General features: G+C 42.1%; 1 protein-coding gene across 2 annotated transcripts in view; it reads left to right on the plus strand.

Annotated features, from left to right (window-relative positions):
- Positions 1–13,412, plus strand: part of ACADS (acyl-CoA dehydrogenase short chain) — a 58,379-nt gene extending 44,967 nt beyond the window's left edge. For both annotated transcript variants that reach the window (XM_078667698.1, XM_078667699.1), the window contains exons 8-10: positions 4,140–4,235; positions 5,314–5,370; positions 12,357–13,412. In XM_078667698.1, the coding sequence (XP_078523824.1) occupies positions 4,140–4,235; positions 5,314–5,370; positions 12,357–12,509 (306 nt within the window). In that variant the 3' untranslated portion in view covers positions 12,510–13,412. The remainder of the gene's footprint in view (positions 1–4,139; positions 4,236–5,313; positions 5,371–12,356) is intronic.
- Positions 13,413–14,313: the final 901 nt, after the last annotated feature.

Consider the following 14,313-nt stretch of genomic DNA (forward strand, 5'->3'; position numbering starts at 1 on the left):
TCTCCCACTGTTGGGGGAGCATTTCCAAGAGAGGCAGGCAAGAGTGCTGAGGACCAAGAAGGATTACTGCCTAACACCAGTAGTTCAGTTTGTGGCCCATTTCGTCGGAAGAAATTACCATTCATTCAATGCAAAATATCCTGGAGGTTGGAGGCATCCTGTCATGCCTTCCTGGAAATCAGAGAAAGGTTTGTTGAGTCTTTAAATCAGCTGGGAGTCATCAACACAGAGAATAACTCTAAAACCGTATTTATTATATTGGGAAGAGGACCCACAGGTGTTGCTTGTGACATAATTTGGGACTTATTCACAAGCTGCCTTTTGTTGTGTATGAAATTGTACTACTCGCGTACTACAAAGTGCTATTCATAGACCTACAGGGGGAGACCTTTGCCTTGCCTATCTTTTCTGTTCCTGTTGATCTCTGCACACATAGTTATACATTTCAGTAGTTAATGTGGGCAAGACAATGGAAATTGGCTTTAAAATGGGGAATATTTACTACCAGATGGTAAGGGTTATGGGGAATTAAAAGCAGGATTTAGGGAAGGACATGCGGATACAAATGCACATCTTAAGTCCCAGACATTTGCTATTCACAAACTACACTTCTAAAGTTACCATAGCCCTGCAGTTGTCAAAACCGGCTCAAATGTAATCCAGCCCACATGCAGGTTCTGCAATACATTTCCATACAAAACAAGGTAAATAAAGTAACACCCCATACGAGCTACTGAAATTGTATACTTTTACAAATGTAAACAATTATTAATACGTAATTTTAAAATATATTGAAAATAAATGTTGTCTAAAAAAATAACCTTTTTAACTTTATTTGGAAAAAAAGATTAAACATAATTTAGATAACAACACATTGAAAAAAAATGACTACATATTAAATAATAAAAATGTTAGTGAGGGTGGCATTTTTTTAAAAAATGTATAAATTAAAATGTTTACAATAATGAATGCACATTTAGTTGGCGCTAATGTGATGTAAAAATATATATGTGCTCTAAGAACAAATATTCAACATTATTTTACAGTTATATTAGCCATTGAAATATTTTTATATTGTTTAAAGAAAGAATATTAAACATTTATAATTTTCCTTATAATTTCCCATAGGTAGACCCCCTATGTGTACAAAGATACTAGTCCTAGTTTTACTCCTGTAAATCCTTTTGTAGGAGTCTGCACATGCTGATTTTAGGGGGTTGAGACATGTAACTCAACTCTCAGAAATGGTAAATAGCAAAATAGTGTAGTGTGGAAGTAGTAGTAAATACAGATGATTAAACGTTCACATGTATATTACCTTTGTGAATAGTCCCCCTTTTTAGGTCTCGCCTGTGTTGCAGCGCATGCGCGGCTCGCTGGCGAGAAATTTTGTGAGAGGGATTTCAGAAATGGACCCTCATTTCCATTGGCTGGGGTCACTGTTTATGCTAAACGGTGGCCTGCCATTGGAAATAAGCTGTTTGCGTTGCCTCCCTTTCGCCTTTTGGTCCGGCCCGTCCGGACTGGCTCATCTGCTTCACAGCTGTCGTGAAGCAGTTTCTTATCTCAAGAGGCATGTTATATAAACAAGCCGTGAGATCCAGTCCGGATGGGCCCTCCCAAAATTAGACCGGGCGCTGCATGTTTATTTTTGCATTGCGCTTTCACTTTGAGTGAAAGCGCGATGCAAAAATAAACAGCGGCTGCCTTCCCGCAATGGCAAGCGCTTGTTGTTTAGGCAGCGCTTTGAAATAGAACTTCATGAAAGGCCTCTGAAAAAATTGATTGCTCTGTCCTCAACACCGATGTCACACAGCTGCGAATGAAACTAGAACGCGGAGGGGTGCCCTAGGGCTCTGCATGAATCGACGGGTCTTCGGGTGTCTGTAGAGGTCTGTCTGAGAGCTGGCAGTGAGGCTGAGAAGATTCTGTGGCATTATTCAGCCGGGTGCTTTCTTAATTTTGTGGGTATCAAGCACCGCGCGCAGTTACACTGGGAACACGAACACCCTAACAAGGCTAAAACATTACTATAGAGTCCAAGAGCATTTCATATCATTTGTCTTTGATTCTTTCCTGTATGTCCTGAGGTAACAAGTGCGTCATCTGAAAGGTATGGATGGATGTACACATTGTGCATAATTCACATAGGTATAATATACGCACATGCGTGACGTGCGTGATTTGTCATGGCGTTCTGGTGCACTTGCACTATCGAACCGCTCTTTCAAAAGTGGGAGTACTCCAGGTAGGTCAGAGCAAATGCCAGGGAAATGCAATGTAAAGCAGAGCTCACAAGTTTCACAGGCTCATGCAGTCAGGTTTTTGTTTATTGGGATGTGCTGTCCAGATGCTGTAATGAAAAAAGCAGGACAACAAGTCCCCCTATGCAAAGCAAAAACCTGTACTGCATGAGCTACTCACGCGCAAACCTTGGAAACTCGAGAGCTCCGTGTAAAATTACCCGTAACGTAAATAACTTTTGCATGTTCGCAAAAATCTAGACTCAAACTTCTCTTGTTTATGTAATGCATACAGTTTGGGGGTGCATTAATAGTTCCAAATGTTTACAGTAATTGATAGCATTTAATTTAATATTTTTAATGAGGAAAATAGTACTATTAAAACAATTACATTTCACAAATCTTTAACCCCACACGTGTTATAGGTAGGCACTATGCACATTACCCTCACCCTAACGGCTTGGACTTTGTTGTAAGGTACTGTGGTTTGTGTTTATCGTACATTTATGCACATACATTACAGCATGAATACTGTACACGAGTGACTAGGGAAAGTATGAGAATACATTAAAAAGTCAAAGTAAACGCCAATAATACTCTGTGTAGCTTACATCAACCAACTCGACACCTTAGTGGCGTGGCCCATAAAGTTCCTTGCTCGACCCTCTGTGATACTCCTCCGTTTGTGAGGTAACCCTACGCCTCTTCTGGAGCAAACTCGAAGGAATGCAGTCCCTGATGGTAGTGACAGGGATCACGTAGGATACATGTTATAGTGTTTGTTGCAACGATACTGGGAAGTGGGAAGAAGGTAACAGCTGACACCTGGTACTACTGTCTGATGAATCGGGCGAGAACTATGAAAGTAACCAGCAACGTGGTAAAAAAAATGCTATTGTAATTTCAATTAAGCATTAGTATTAACCAAGTCCTTCTTAACAAATTATAATGAGGGCGACTCAAGATAACATCCGAGGTTTTCTTAATCACCCAGCAAGGAGTCAGGGAAGGTTGTTGCTTTACGCCGTAGTACAGGTGTCACTGTTTACCACTGGCAGAGACAGACCAATTGAGGCTGCCTAAACTTTTCTTTCACAATCCTCGGACACCCTACATAACAAGCATTGAAAATGTAATAGGTCTCACCTTTGATTAAGGTAAAGCCATTTGCTTTGCTAATGGTATTGTAAAGCAAAGTAAATGGCTAGATCTATTGCATTTTCAATGCTTCTTTATCAAGCTTTAGGGAACTTGTCTTTGTGTAGTGGATTTATTACAGGCCGTAACACCTAATAGATTATCATATCATCGGGAAACCCTTCTTGGGTAGCTGAGCGCCCTACAAATTTAACAAATAATAATAATAAATTGATAGACTATCATAAACTAGATTGTGAAGAGTGAATGAGTAAGCTGACAATTAGTGACATAGATTTTAAAGTCTCAGAGACTGCGGTTGTGTTTTGTTGCTGGTTTTTCCGATTATTCTGCTAATGCTCTCTCAGGTCTTACCTTGAATTTTAAATACACCAGTTCTGGTGTCCTTAGTGAAGGGATGCTCTGCAAATTCACTTTTTTTTTGTCAGTGGCAGATGTGGAGGTGCTTCTTAGATACACCTCGAAAGTTGATGTGGGAGCTCTTTGAGGATAGCTGGATATTGTAGGAGTTCTGATGTTAAGAAATGTTTATTTAATGACCCAGCAATGATGTTTGGATTTAGGTAGGAGATCTCCCTACATGTTTTAGTTGGTGTCTGGTTTGGGGTACTCTGGGCCTGACCTCTTGCAGTTGTCTTGTTTTTAGTTAGGTACTCTCCTGCTGCCCTCTTATAGTGGCTGTCGGGTTCTATGGGTGTTTGTGGTCTGCATGTCTGTGACCCTGTGCTTTTGTTTCAGTTTAAACTGGCAGACATGGCTCTGGCCCTGGAGAGCGCTCGCCTGCTGACGTGGCGAGCAGCAATGCTGAAGGACAACAAAAAGGCCTACACTAAGGTATGGAATCCCGGGCACACAGTATACTACCACCCCCTCTCCCCCCACAAAGCGCTGCTACTCTTCTCCACAATGGCCTATGTCCTGCCACTACCCTCAGACACTGCAGCTCTTTCTTTACAGTGTCATATGCTTGCTCCATTGAAGAGCCCCAGTGCCCACAGCCTGCAGAGTGCTGCAGCACTTTCCCCCCAGTATCTTGTGCTTCCTCCATTGAAGCCCCCAAGCATCACCCACTCCCCTCTGAATGCTATAGTGCCTATTCCATAGTAGTATATGGTTTCATAATATCACCCACTTCCCTAAGAGCGCAGTATCGCCCCCAGTCTGCAATGTGTGCCTCCTCCAAGAGGTAATACAGTGCGATCAATTGTATTTCCAGGTATTGTGAGTGTCTTCTCATTGCTGAGGTGCCAGTGTCACCCACTGTGACAACTATTTTCTTTAAGTGCTGGGTATAGTACTACTAACTAGTCCATTTCCCATGATGCCTTTCTGTTCAACCACATGTCCATCTCTCTCATTTTTACAACTTTGCCTTTCCTTTGCTGATGGGGCATTAAGGCATTTGTCCTTGAGCAGCCGTGGCCCCTTTTATAGTGCCTCCCCCGTCAAGTACCGGTATTTACTGCCTCCAAGTTCTGCAACGATACCACATGTTCTGCTTTTAACTCTTGAGGTGTCATTCTAGGAAGATTAGCCCTCTGAGTGAAAGAGGAGTACTCCCCTCCTGCTTCTGCACTTCCTCATCTCTTAGCACCTTGATGAGTAAGGACTATTTCAACATCTACCCATTGTTACTGCACCACAGGGGGGTATTTGAACGAACCATTCTCTTTTTTGTGGTGGATGTTATGAAATCACAAATAATGCGGAATACCATATTCCTTTATTTGAAACTCAATAAGCAGAACTTTCGTCATTGGTGTTATCTGGGGGTCTAGCTGCATCCACCAGGAGGACGAATAACAAACGTTCAACAGAGAAATACACGATATATGGGGGATTCGTTTGAATGTTATTCCGAGGAAGATGCACTGGAATAAATGTTTACTTTTTGATCTCCTGTGTTCTTTAGGAAGCAGCCATGGCGAAGTTAGCTGCATCAGAAGCTGCAACAGCCATTTCTCATCAGGTAAATACTCGGCCTCCCTAGGGTAGATAAATAGGTGGGAGTAGAATGACAAAAACATATCTGGCCCCTTTAAGTTCATAGATTATTTAAACAAGAACTCTATTTTTCAATTTTGTGCAACTTAGATTGCATACTATCTGAGCCTGGTTCATGGTGGAAATGTAGTGGGTCAATCAACAGATTGGTGTAGAAGAGGAACATTTTCTGACAGAAATAAGTTGCTTTGAATGCGGCATAATTTATTTCTTTTTTAAAGTATTTGAAAAGTTTTATATAGCGCAAATGTGATCCTTGCAGGTATCAGAGCGTGTTACAAGTGGATGAAGGCACAGAGATAGATCAGTAAAACATGGTCTATATACATATGACAAGGGAAATTCTAAAGGCCTATTCTAGGAATGTGTTCACAAATAGAAGTATGACTTCTTTCTTTAAAGATGTATTTGAAGAGATCATTCTCATTTCAGAGGGGAGAGAGTTCCAAATAAGAGGGGCAATGCCAGAGAAAGCTCTGTTGTAGGTTTTCTCCTGAAAAAACTCTGAACTTTAGTAGTAAGATGCTAAAGCCCCCTGAAAGTTCATGCTTCTTAGCGAGATAGCTTGGGGTGTTGAAGTGTAGAGCTTTGGGAGTCATGCATGCAATTTTCAATTGAATTCCTGCTTCGTAGGGGAGCTCATTGTGGGATTTCAGGTCAGGAGAGATGTGATTGTTCCTTTTTGATCCCGTGATGAGTCTTGCAGTAGAGTTAAGGGAGGCCCTTAACGGGGCTGATGTGGATCTGGGCAGCCTGGAGACGTTTGTGCTTCCATAGTCCAATCTGGGAATCACAAGGGCTTGCATGGCAGACTTTAGGCCTTTTGGGGATGGAAGGATTTTAGTTTTCTTAATATCTTCATTTGGCGGCTTACTTCTTTAGTAGTGGCACTAAAGTGATTCTGCTTAATGGCAAGAACTGAGCACTTAACCCGCTACAAAAAGACTTAATAGCTTAAATAGTCTTACAGAGTCCATATTCTAGTCTTTCCGCTTTTTGATAAGAGTTAATTTTTGCAAGATGAATTGCTTTTATTTTGATGTCCTCGGAGCATGGAACAACAGTGTATGGTATGGAGTAAATCCTTTTACAAACTAAAGAAGAAACTTTCTTTAAAAAACTGAAGAAGTAAACTAAAGAAGAAACTTTCTTAAAGAAGAACGGACCTCGGAATACTTCACAGCTGTAATATGTATTCATAGTGAAGGTAAACGTCCTGTCTAATGTTGCTATGCACCCTCCAGAATTCTATACAGGCAAGATTTTGTCGGCTGTATATCGTATTTAAAAAAAAAAAACCTTCTCAAAACTACATTGCAGTATTCATACACACATTGCTGCCTAAATGTCTAACCAATGAGGGAGAATGCTGCCTGAGAGGTGTATATTGCAAGAGTTAACAAAGCACCCTGTCCTTTCAAGGCTCCAGGAACTTCTGTTATCCATGATGCCTCACACTGGCTGTTGCTGCTCAGTCATTTCCCTCTGAAGTGAATAGTGGAGCCTAAATATCTGGGAAAGGGAGAGATTCCTCTTTGAATATGTCTGAGGTTTGTTGGGGGAACGGAGGGAAAGCCTGTATGGCATCTTTGTGTAGCAGCAGAGATTTACTTTGTGCTGGTTAATACCACACTGGTGTTTCTTTTTGAAGGGAGGTGGGCAGGTGGGTTTGTGAATATAAAGAAAGTGCAGGGCGTTCCCAGAGCAGTTAAGTTGGAAAAGTGCTCCAGTAACACTGTGATACCAGTAGCTATCCACATAATCTGTAAAAGAAAGTATATTTCATTGGCTGAGAAGTGAGTGTAGAATAAAGTTTGCTGCTCAGACCACTACCCGACCACGCTGGCTCAGTGCAGTATGGTATGAGCCAGGAGCCTTTCCCCACCAGTGTCACAGTTGTGACACAAAGGGCACGCTGACTTGACTGCCTGACCTGGGCCCTTAAAGTACAGGAAGCCTTAGCCAGTACATTTTTCAACAGGATCTTGTTTGTGGGAAGTATTGAAAGATTGCCTGCCGCCTTAGATAAGTGACAGTGGGCCCCACTGGCACACATTACCTACAGCCTGTGTCACCTGAGACTGCGCAGCTGAACAGGAATGAAAATCTCCATCCTGGTCCTAGTCAACAGAGCCTGCACTATGACAGTACATTTAAAAAAATAAAACTGCTACCAGAAGGTTGTGAGTATCTGATTTGGAAGACTGATCTCAGCAGAGCCATACAAAGTGCAAGGGGTGCACGCAATTTCTGATTTTGCTTTTGCTCAATGTGGTTTCTGAGTCTTTCAATGTTTTGTATCCAGCAGAGGACTTTAATTCGTGTCCTTTCCCCCCTTCCACCTGAACAAAATGAATGATTCTCACAAATAAAGTTTATATCACCAACTCCTTGGTATTCTACAGATGATGGAGGTTTTACATTGGTTATTAATAGCTTCTTCTTGATCAGCACATGTTCTTTGATATCTCTAAGATTGTTCTCAGGGTCCTCCTGTTTTTCACGTTAATATCCAAGGGCCTGCACCATAACACAGTTACCACTAGCCTTTCTTGGCCATGTCTACAATCTGTTCCTATTTCTGTGTGAAGAAGCTACCTCCACTGTTTCTTCTGGATAGGAAAAAAGTGTAGAGCATTCTCAGTCTGAAATGGTGTCCATTGTTATCATCTTTATTTAACTTGAAACCACTGTCTATACTTACTCCAGTACCAATTGATCATATTCCTCAAGCTAAATTCTACCAGTTGACAAAGTGCCTTCTTGTCTTTGCGCCCCCAAAAAATAAAGGATGGAAATGCAATCAGGCTTTATATTAGACAAATGTGAACCCTTGCATCCAACAGAACAATTGTACTTCTTTAACAGCAAACTTGCATCTCGCTGAGCCAGCGCATGTGGTGCTCTGCGAGGCATTTAGTAGGTGGGTTTTCAAAGTGCTACCCCCACGCTTTGGCTGGCCTAGCGCTTGGGTTCACGCGAGCGTGCACAGCCGCCATCTGTCTTTCACAGGTCATTAAGCATGTGGACGCTGCAGCTGCTTTCACTTTTGCAGCCGCACGCCCACTCGCTCTGTCCGTGTCCATGTTGAAGACTGCTTTTTTTTCCTGACAAAACAAATCTCAAATAGTAATTATCAGTATCTTCTGTCACAGCCAAAACGGTTTACAGTTTTCCTCGGAGGTCAACCCTTGCACTAACACTATTTGATATTTACATGTGGAAATTAAGCTTAAGCCTAAATTATTATGGCGCAGACCTGCACTAATATGCTGACGGCACCCAGATGTCGCTAAAAACATCACCAATTGACATATTAAGTAATTGTCTATCCCAGTTACAGATGCTGATGAGGGAGAACTTACTTCTTCTAAACTCCCAAGAAACTGAATTCCTTCACCTCTCACCTCTCAACATCAATAACGAGTGAATTTGACTCCAGTCTTTGCCATGTTTTCAACAATACACTTCACCTTCCTAATGTCAGACTCGCAGCTTACACGGCCCCCACAGAAATAGACCTGGTTCTTCTCCTTCTGTCAGAACCGCACTGTCAGGCCCACAGCACTAGCCCTGACCCCACCGTCAGTCCCAGTTATTCTTCTCAACCAGTAGCCTAGTGGCTCAACGCAGTGTGGTATTCTTGAATAACCTAGAAACTATCATATACATAACACAACTGTTCAAGTAAAATTCTCATCTATACATCGGTACTGATCTCAGTTTCTCCTTGCACTCAAAGGATCTTCTCGTTTTCCTATTATTTAAGTCCGACTGTGCGATCCCATTTTACATTCTTCCGTTTGAGTCTCTCCTCCAGATCACCACTCCCTTACTTGAATCCCACATCATCCACTGACCACCTTTATCCGAGCCTTCCGCCCTACTCTCTACGTATTATCAAGGAAGAGTTAGCACCCACCCATACATAGTATTTACATGAGAACTCTCACTAAAGCTACACCCCTTGTTCGCTGTACCCCTCTTATGCACAATTGCATCTATACTCCTCCCCACTGCAGCCCCAGCTCAATTCCTCGCAGTATCCCCAGACCCGCCACTTCACTGAAACCGCCGTTCACTCTGTCCACTCATTCTTACTATTCGGGGTTCATGGCTTCTCCTCAGGCGGCTCCTCTGATGTTCAGGCTACTGCTGTTGCTGTGGCTACTTCCGGTCTCTGACACTCCTCAGGCGACACATCCGGTCTCTGACGACACATCCACCTTCTAGAGACGGCTGATCCGGGATGGGCCGCTTTCGATGAGAGCCCAGAGCCGCTTTAAGTTCCATGCACCCAGTCAGCATTCCGGAGAGTATCTCATCGTGGTAAACAGAGGAAAAAAATTGCATCCCGGAGCGTAGCATTATGTAATGCGGCGACCATCTTTGCATGGGATAACACATCTAGTCTATGTTCCTGACCCTGGCAACAGACGTGTAATTATAACTAATTACGATCCGGACATATTAAATTTGAACGACTTCTCACAGACTAAAACTTTTTCGAGCATACCCATCTTAAATTTCCTTTTCAATTAAAGGACTCGGAGGCAAGGATTATGCTTCTCTTTCTTCGTTGTTTATTATCACCCTTTTCCCACCAGCCAATCAAAATAAACATTTTAAATAAAAAATAAAAAAACTTTGCTCATGATCCTCTCCTCACATGATGCTCTTGGTAACTTATAAGTCCTTGTCACTATATTAGTGTCTTTTTCTTTGCAACGTTGTAAAATGATAAAATAACATTTACCCTGAACAAGGAAAGAACATCATAGCCCTTTGAAAGAAAAAGCTGCCCAGTTTTCAGTGTGCTTACGTGTGAAATTTCTATGGTCTCTGTGCTCTTATGCTTTAGTATAAGTAGAACAAAACTGTTCCATCCATGTAATGCACATTTTTTCAAAAATAATCTCTTTGTATAACATACAATGCTCCTTATGTGTGTAGGCATTGACAGTCTTGTGAAAGCTGGGTGTCAGCTGGCAGTCTGGTCAATTGTCTGTGGAGAAAGTGGGCTGCTATCTGTTGATGGGAGTCCATAAATCTGACCCATGTCCTTCCCCGGGGGCTTCGGCTTCAACTGACAGCATTACCTGCATTTCACCCTGCTTTCAACTGCTCTCAAAAACCTTTAGTCAGATCATTCATTCTGTCAACGATGATGCATTACTTCAAGTGGATGAGCTAGGATTAAACAGCTTACTTCAATTCAAAATAACCTTCTGATAAGAAGTTGGGATCATCCAGCTTCAGTTTACAGTGAGAGACTGACTGACCGGACACACACACAGTCATCCTCATACAGTGCAGGCTGAGAAACAGGACCGTAGGTAGCAACGATGCCAAAGGCCTTGGTGCAAGCAAGAACAAGCTTTGGCATAGCCAATAGGTCTCGCCTTTGGGATATTATAAGTGTTTAGCCATGCAGCAGTTGATGTTGCACCAAGGAGATTTTGCTGCATAGTTAAATACTTAGAAGGTCCCAAAGGCGAGACCTATTGGCTATGCCAATGCTTGTTTATCCTGTTGTTCTTTAAACTCCACATCGTCTAACAATCTCAGCAAGAATCTCTGCTTGAATCGTGCCCCTGAGGTAAAACAGAACAAACTTCACCAACTTGCCTGGCAGTTACCAGGCATTAGTTTAATGCAACCCATTTCAAAATGAGATATGCATCAGTACCACCTGTGACTATAATATAACTACTACATAAATAATGCCATCATTTGATAATGCAATTGGTGGGATTATGCTCACCTTCGTGTCATTGTTTGCATTAAGACTTTCTGTTATTTAGTAAAATGTACATCCTATTTCAGAACTAGAGGCGGTGGAGCTTGATGCTCCTCCACTCACTGCCTGAAACCAATGAGCCCACAGATTGAGGCGCTTGGAATGCAGTTTTACAGTTAGATTTAGTGCTTCTTTTAAAACGACTGCATGTTTACCTGCCAAGGTTTCCAAATCTTACCTTAGGGAATATTCAGTGCATATGAATCGAGAAAGATACCAATGCTGATGCGGTACAGGGCTGGAACTGTTCTTCCTCCGAGGCCTGCAGTGTGGACGTTCTCTGATAGACCTCAGTGCCATGCAGCTACCTACACTGCTGACTTTGAGATGCAGCGCTAACTTCCTGTGTCAACATAGTTCATCTGTGGACTACAGTGCCAGTTTCCTGTCACACATTATTTTCATGTTTGCCTCCTTTACTGATTTTTTTGTGTGAAGTGCAGGTTGCTCTGAGGCCTCTGGGGCTGATTTCCTAACACAGACTAGTTACTCTGTGGGTTGCTGAGCTAACTTCCTCACTGTCTAGTTCGTGTATGGAGTACAGTGCTAACTTCCTGTGACAAACTGGTTACCCTGTGGTGACCTCCAGCAGTGCTTTTATTTGATATACTGCTTACTCGATGACTTCCGGTGATTACTTCATATCACAGGCCATTACACATCCTGTCACTGACTGGTAACTTTCCATGACACATTTGTTTACCTTTGACAACCCCCAGGTGGTTACTATGTGGGCTGAAGTATCAATTTCCTTTTTCATGGTGGTTATTCTGTGGCCTCCAGGGCTGATCCCCTGACAGATTCAAGTTATGAGTGTTATGCTGATGTTCTGCGCTGGCTGCAGTGCTAACTTGCTTTGACAGACTGGTTAGTTGTCGTGTGGTGACCTGCAGTGCTGTGGTACTCTTTGACTCCACTGCTAAATTCCTGTAATTTACTGGGTAATCTGTGGGGATTTGCAACCACGTGCAGTTTGTGTTCCCCAACTATGACTGGCCTCTTAACAGTGTATTTTGATTATTTCATAAAGGCCTGCTGCTGTGCTTCTATACAGTTTCGTTTCCACCCTTACTTGTTTCTTCATGCTCTCTACTTGCTGCTCTTTACATGTTGTATTGAGATGCCTCTGTCTTGGCTCTACCCTTCTTCAGGCTATCCAGATCCTGGGTGGAATGGGCTACGTGACAGATATGCCAGCGGAGCGACACTACCGGGATGCTCGTATCACAGAAATCTATGAGGGAACCAGTGAAATACAACGGCTGGTCATTGCCAATCAGCTACTGAAGGACTATCGTAGCTAACTGTGATTTAAGAACAATATGGGCCACCATCTGAATGTGGCTCCCTCATACCGCCCCGGAGGACTGAGGCAGCGGTCAGTTCCCTGAAGATCTGAAGATAATCACGCACAATATTGCGACTCCAGACCCATGGGAAGCTGTTGATTTGCACTTCTAATCTCAATTGAGGTCTTTTTTTAATTTGCCGAAAATATGTCGGGAAAGAATGACCCTCAAAATGTGTAACCTCTTTTAGAAGATTACAAGCTGTGCTGAATGTTGGAGCATCTTTGGTGATTCCTGGTTTCCACTAAAAATACTCAGAGCAATACATGTAGTATTGTCATATCTGAAGCACATGAGGGTTAGTTGATAAAATGATGGACCCTCTGTCAGCATCTGAATGCCTCATACAGGATTATGGGTGAGAGGGATACCTTACCCCAGCCCTTTCAGCACCATTTCTGTGCCTTATTCAGTGATGCTTCATTTGTTACTCAGGGATGTGATGATCCATAAGGTGGAAAACACCGGGTGATTTATTGAGAAACTGCTACATTTGGAAGGCCGGATTGGAGATTGTAGAGCTATGTTCATGGTTTCGACTTTTATTCTGACTTTCCAGGTTTTAACACCATAATGCAGTCTTTTTACCGTTGAACGCATGCCACCGATCAGTCTGACATGCATATTCACATATAGTAAAAACTGAATTGTGATCTCACCGCCTTTGTCTTCTTTTCTAATGTGAATAGCAGCTGCGTTATTGCAGACACAGTAACTTTTTAAGGGAAGTATCTGCAAGTAGGTGAAACATGTTGAGAGCTTACAAAGAAACAGCTATGTTCTATTGTGCTTTACCAACATTGTATTCACACAGAAGACTGACGTAATAAGCAAATTAAAACGAGTTCTTAGAATTTACACGCAACATTTTTGTGAATGATCAGTTCAGTTGGAGCCTTGTTACATGTGTGCTATTGGTCTGGTGTGATAATTGTGAACCTAATATTTACAATTCAGGTACATACTGGGTGGGCACTTTCCTCAGTTTTGAGTTCTAGAACCTGAAATGGTGATCATGAATGAATGATTGATTGAAACACATTCATTATAGCACAAAACAGCTACTCATGAGAGTTTCCAGGCGCTGACAGAAGCGGTTATAGGAGAAGCAATGGTGCGCTGCTAAGTTTTAAAAAGCCACGTTTTCAGGTGTATTTTTTTTTCTTCAATATTTTTATTAGATTTTTAATGACAATGTACAGAGATACACATTACATATAACGGATGACAATTATCGCCGAAGACACGCCCCGGTTTTTATTCCATCTTTGTCGCAATAGTTGTTCAAATGTTCAGGTATGCTTTCGAACATTTAGCAATGAGCGTGTTGGTCGAATGTTTTACGAATCTTTCACCAGTTTTTAACAAATAACATAACATATAACATAAAGGCGTTTGGCTGATGGTTGAAGACTGAGATATCTGAAATGGAACGTAGGGCGGCTTGGAGTCTGTTCCAATACACTAATTGTTCACGTTTTCCCTTTGTCCCAGATGTATATAGCCAAGGTTTGTTCTTTTTCCAGTACAGTTTCTTTCAGATTTGATCTGGCAAAATGTGTGCAGACAAGCACTTGTGTGAGGGTGGTGGCAAGGGATGGGGGAGATTAATGTCCTATATGGAATGAGCGCCAATAGAAAATGGAATATTTTGATTGAAATTGTATTCGTGACACAGGTTGTTTTTTCACTACAGACTTGAAGCTGCATTAGTGAAATGTACAAAACAATGAAACAGTGAGCCTATATAACAGTCGCA

Source organism: Lissotriton helveticus, chromosome 11 (assembly GCF_964261635.1).
Source record: "Lissotriton helveticus chromosome 11, aLisHel1.1, whole genome shotgun sequence".
Classification (NCBI taxonomy): Eukaryota; Metazoa; Chordata; class Amphibia; order Caudata; family Salamandridae; genus Lissotriton; species Lissotriton helveticus.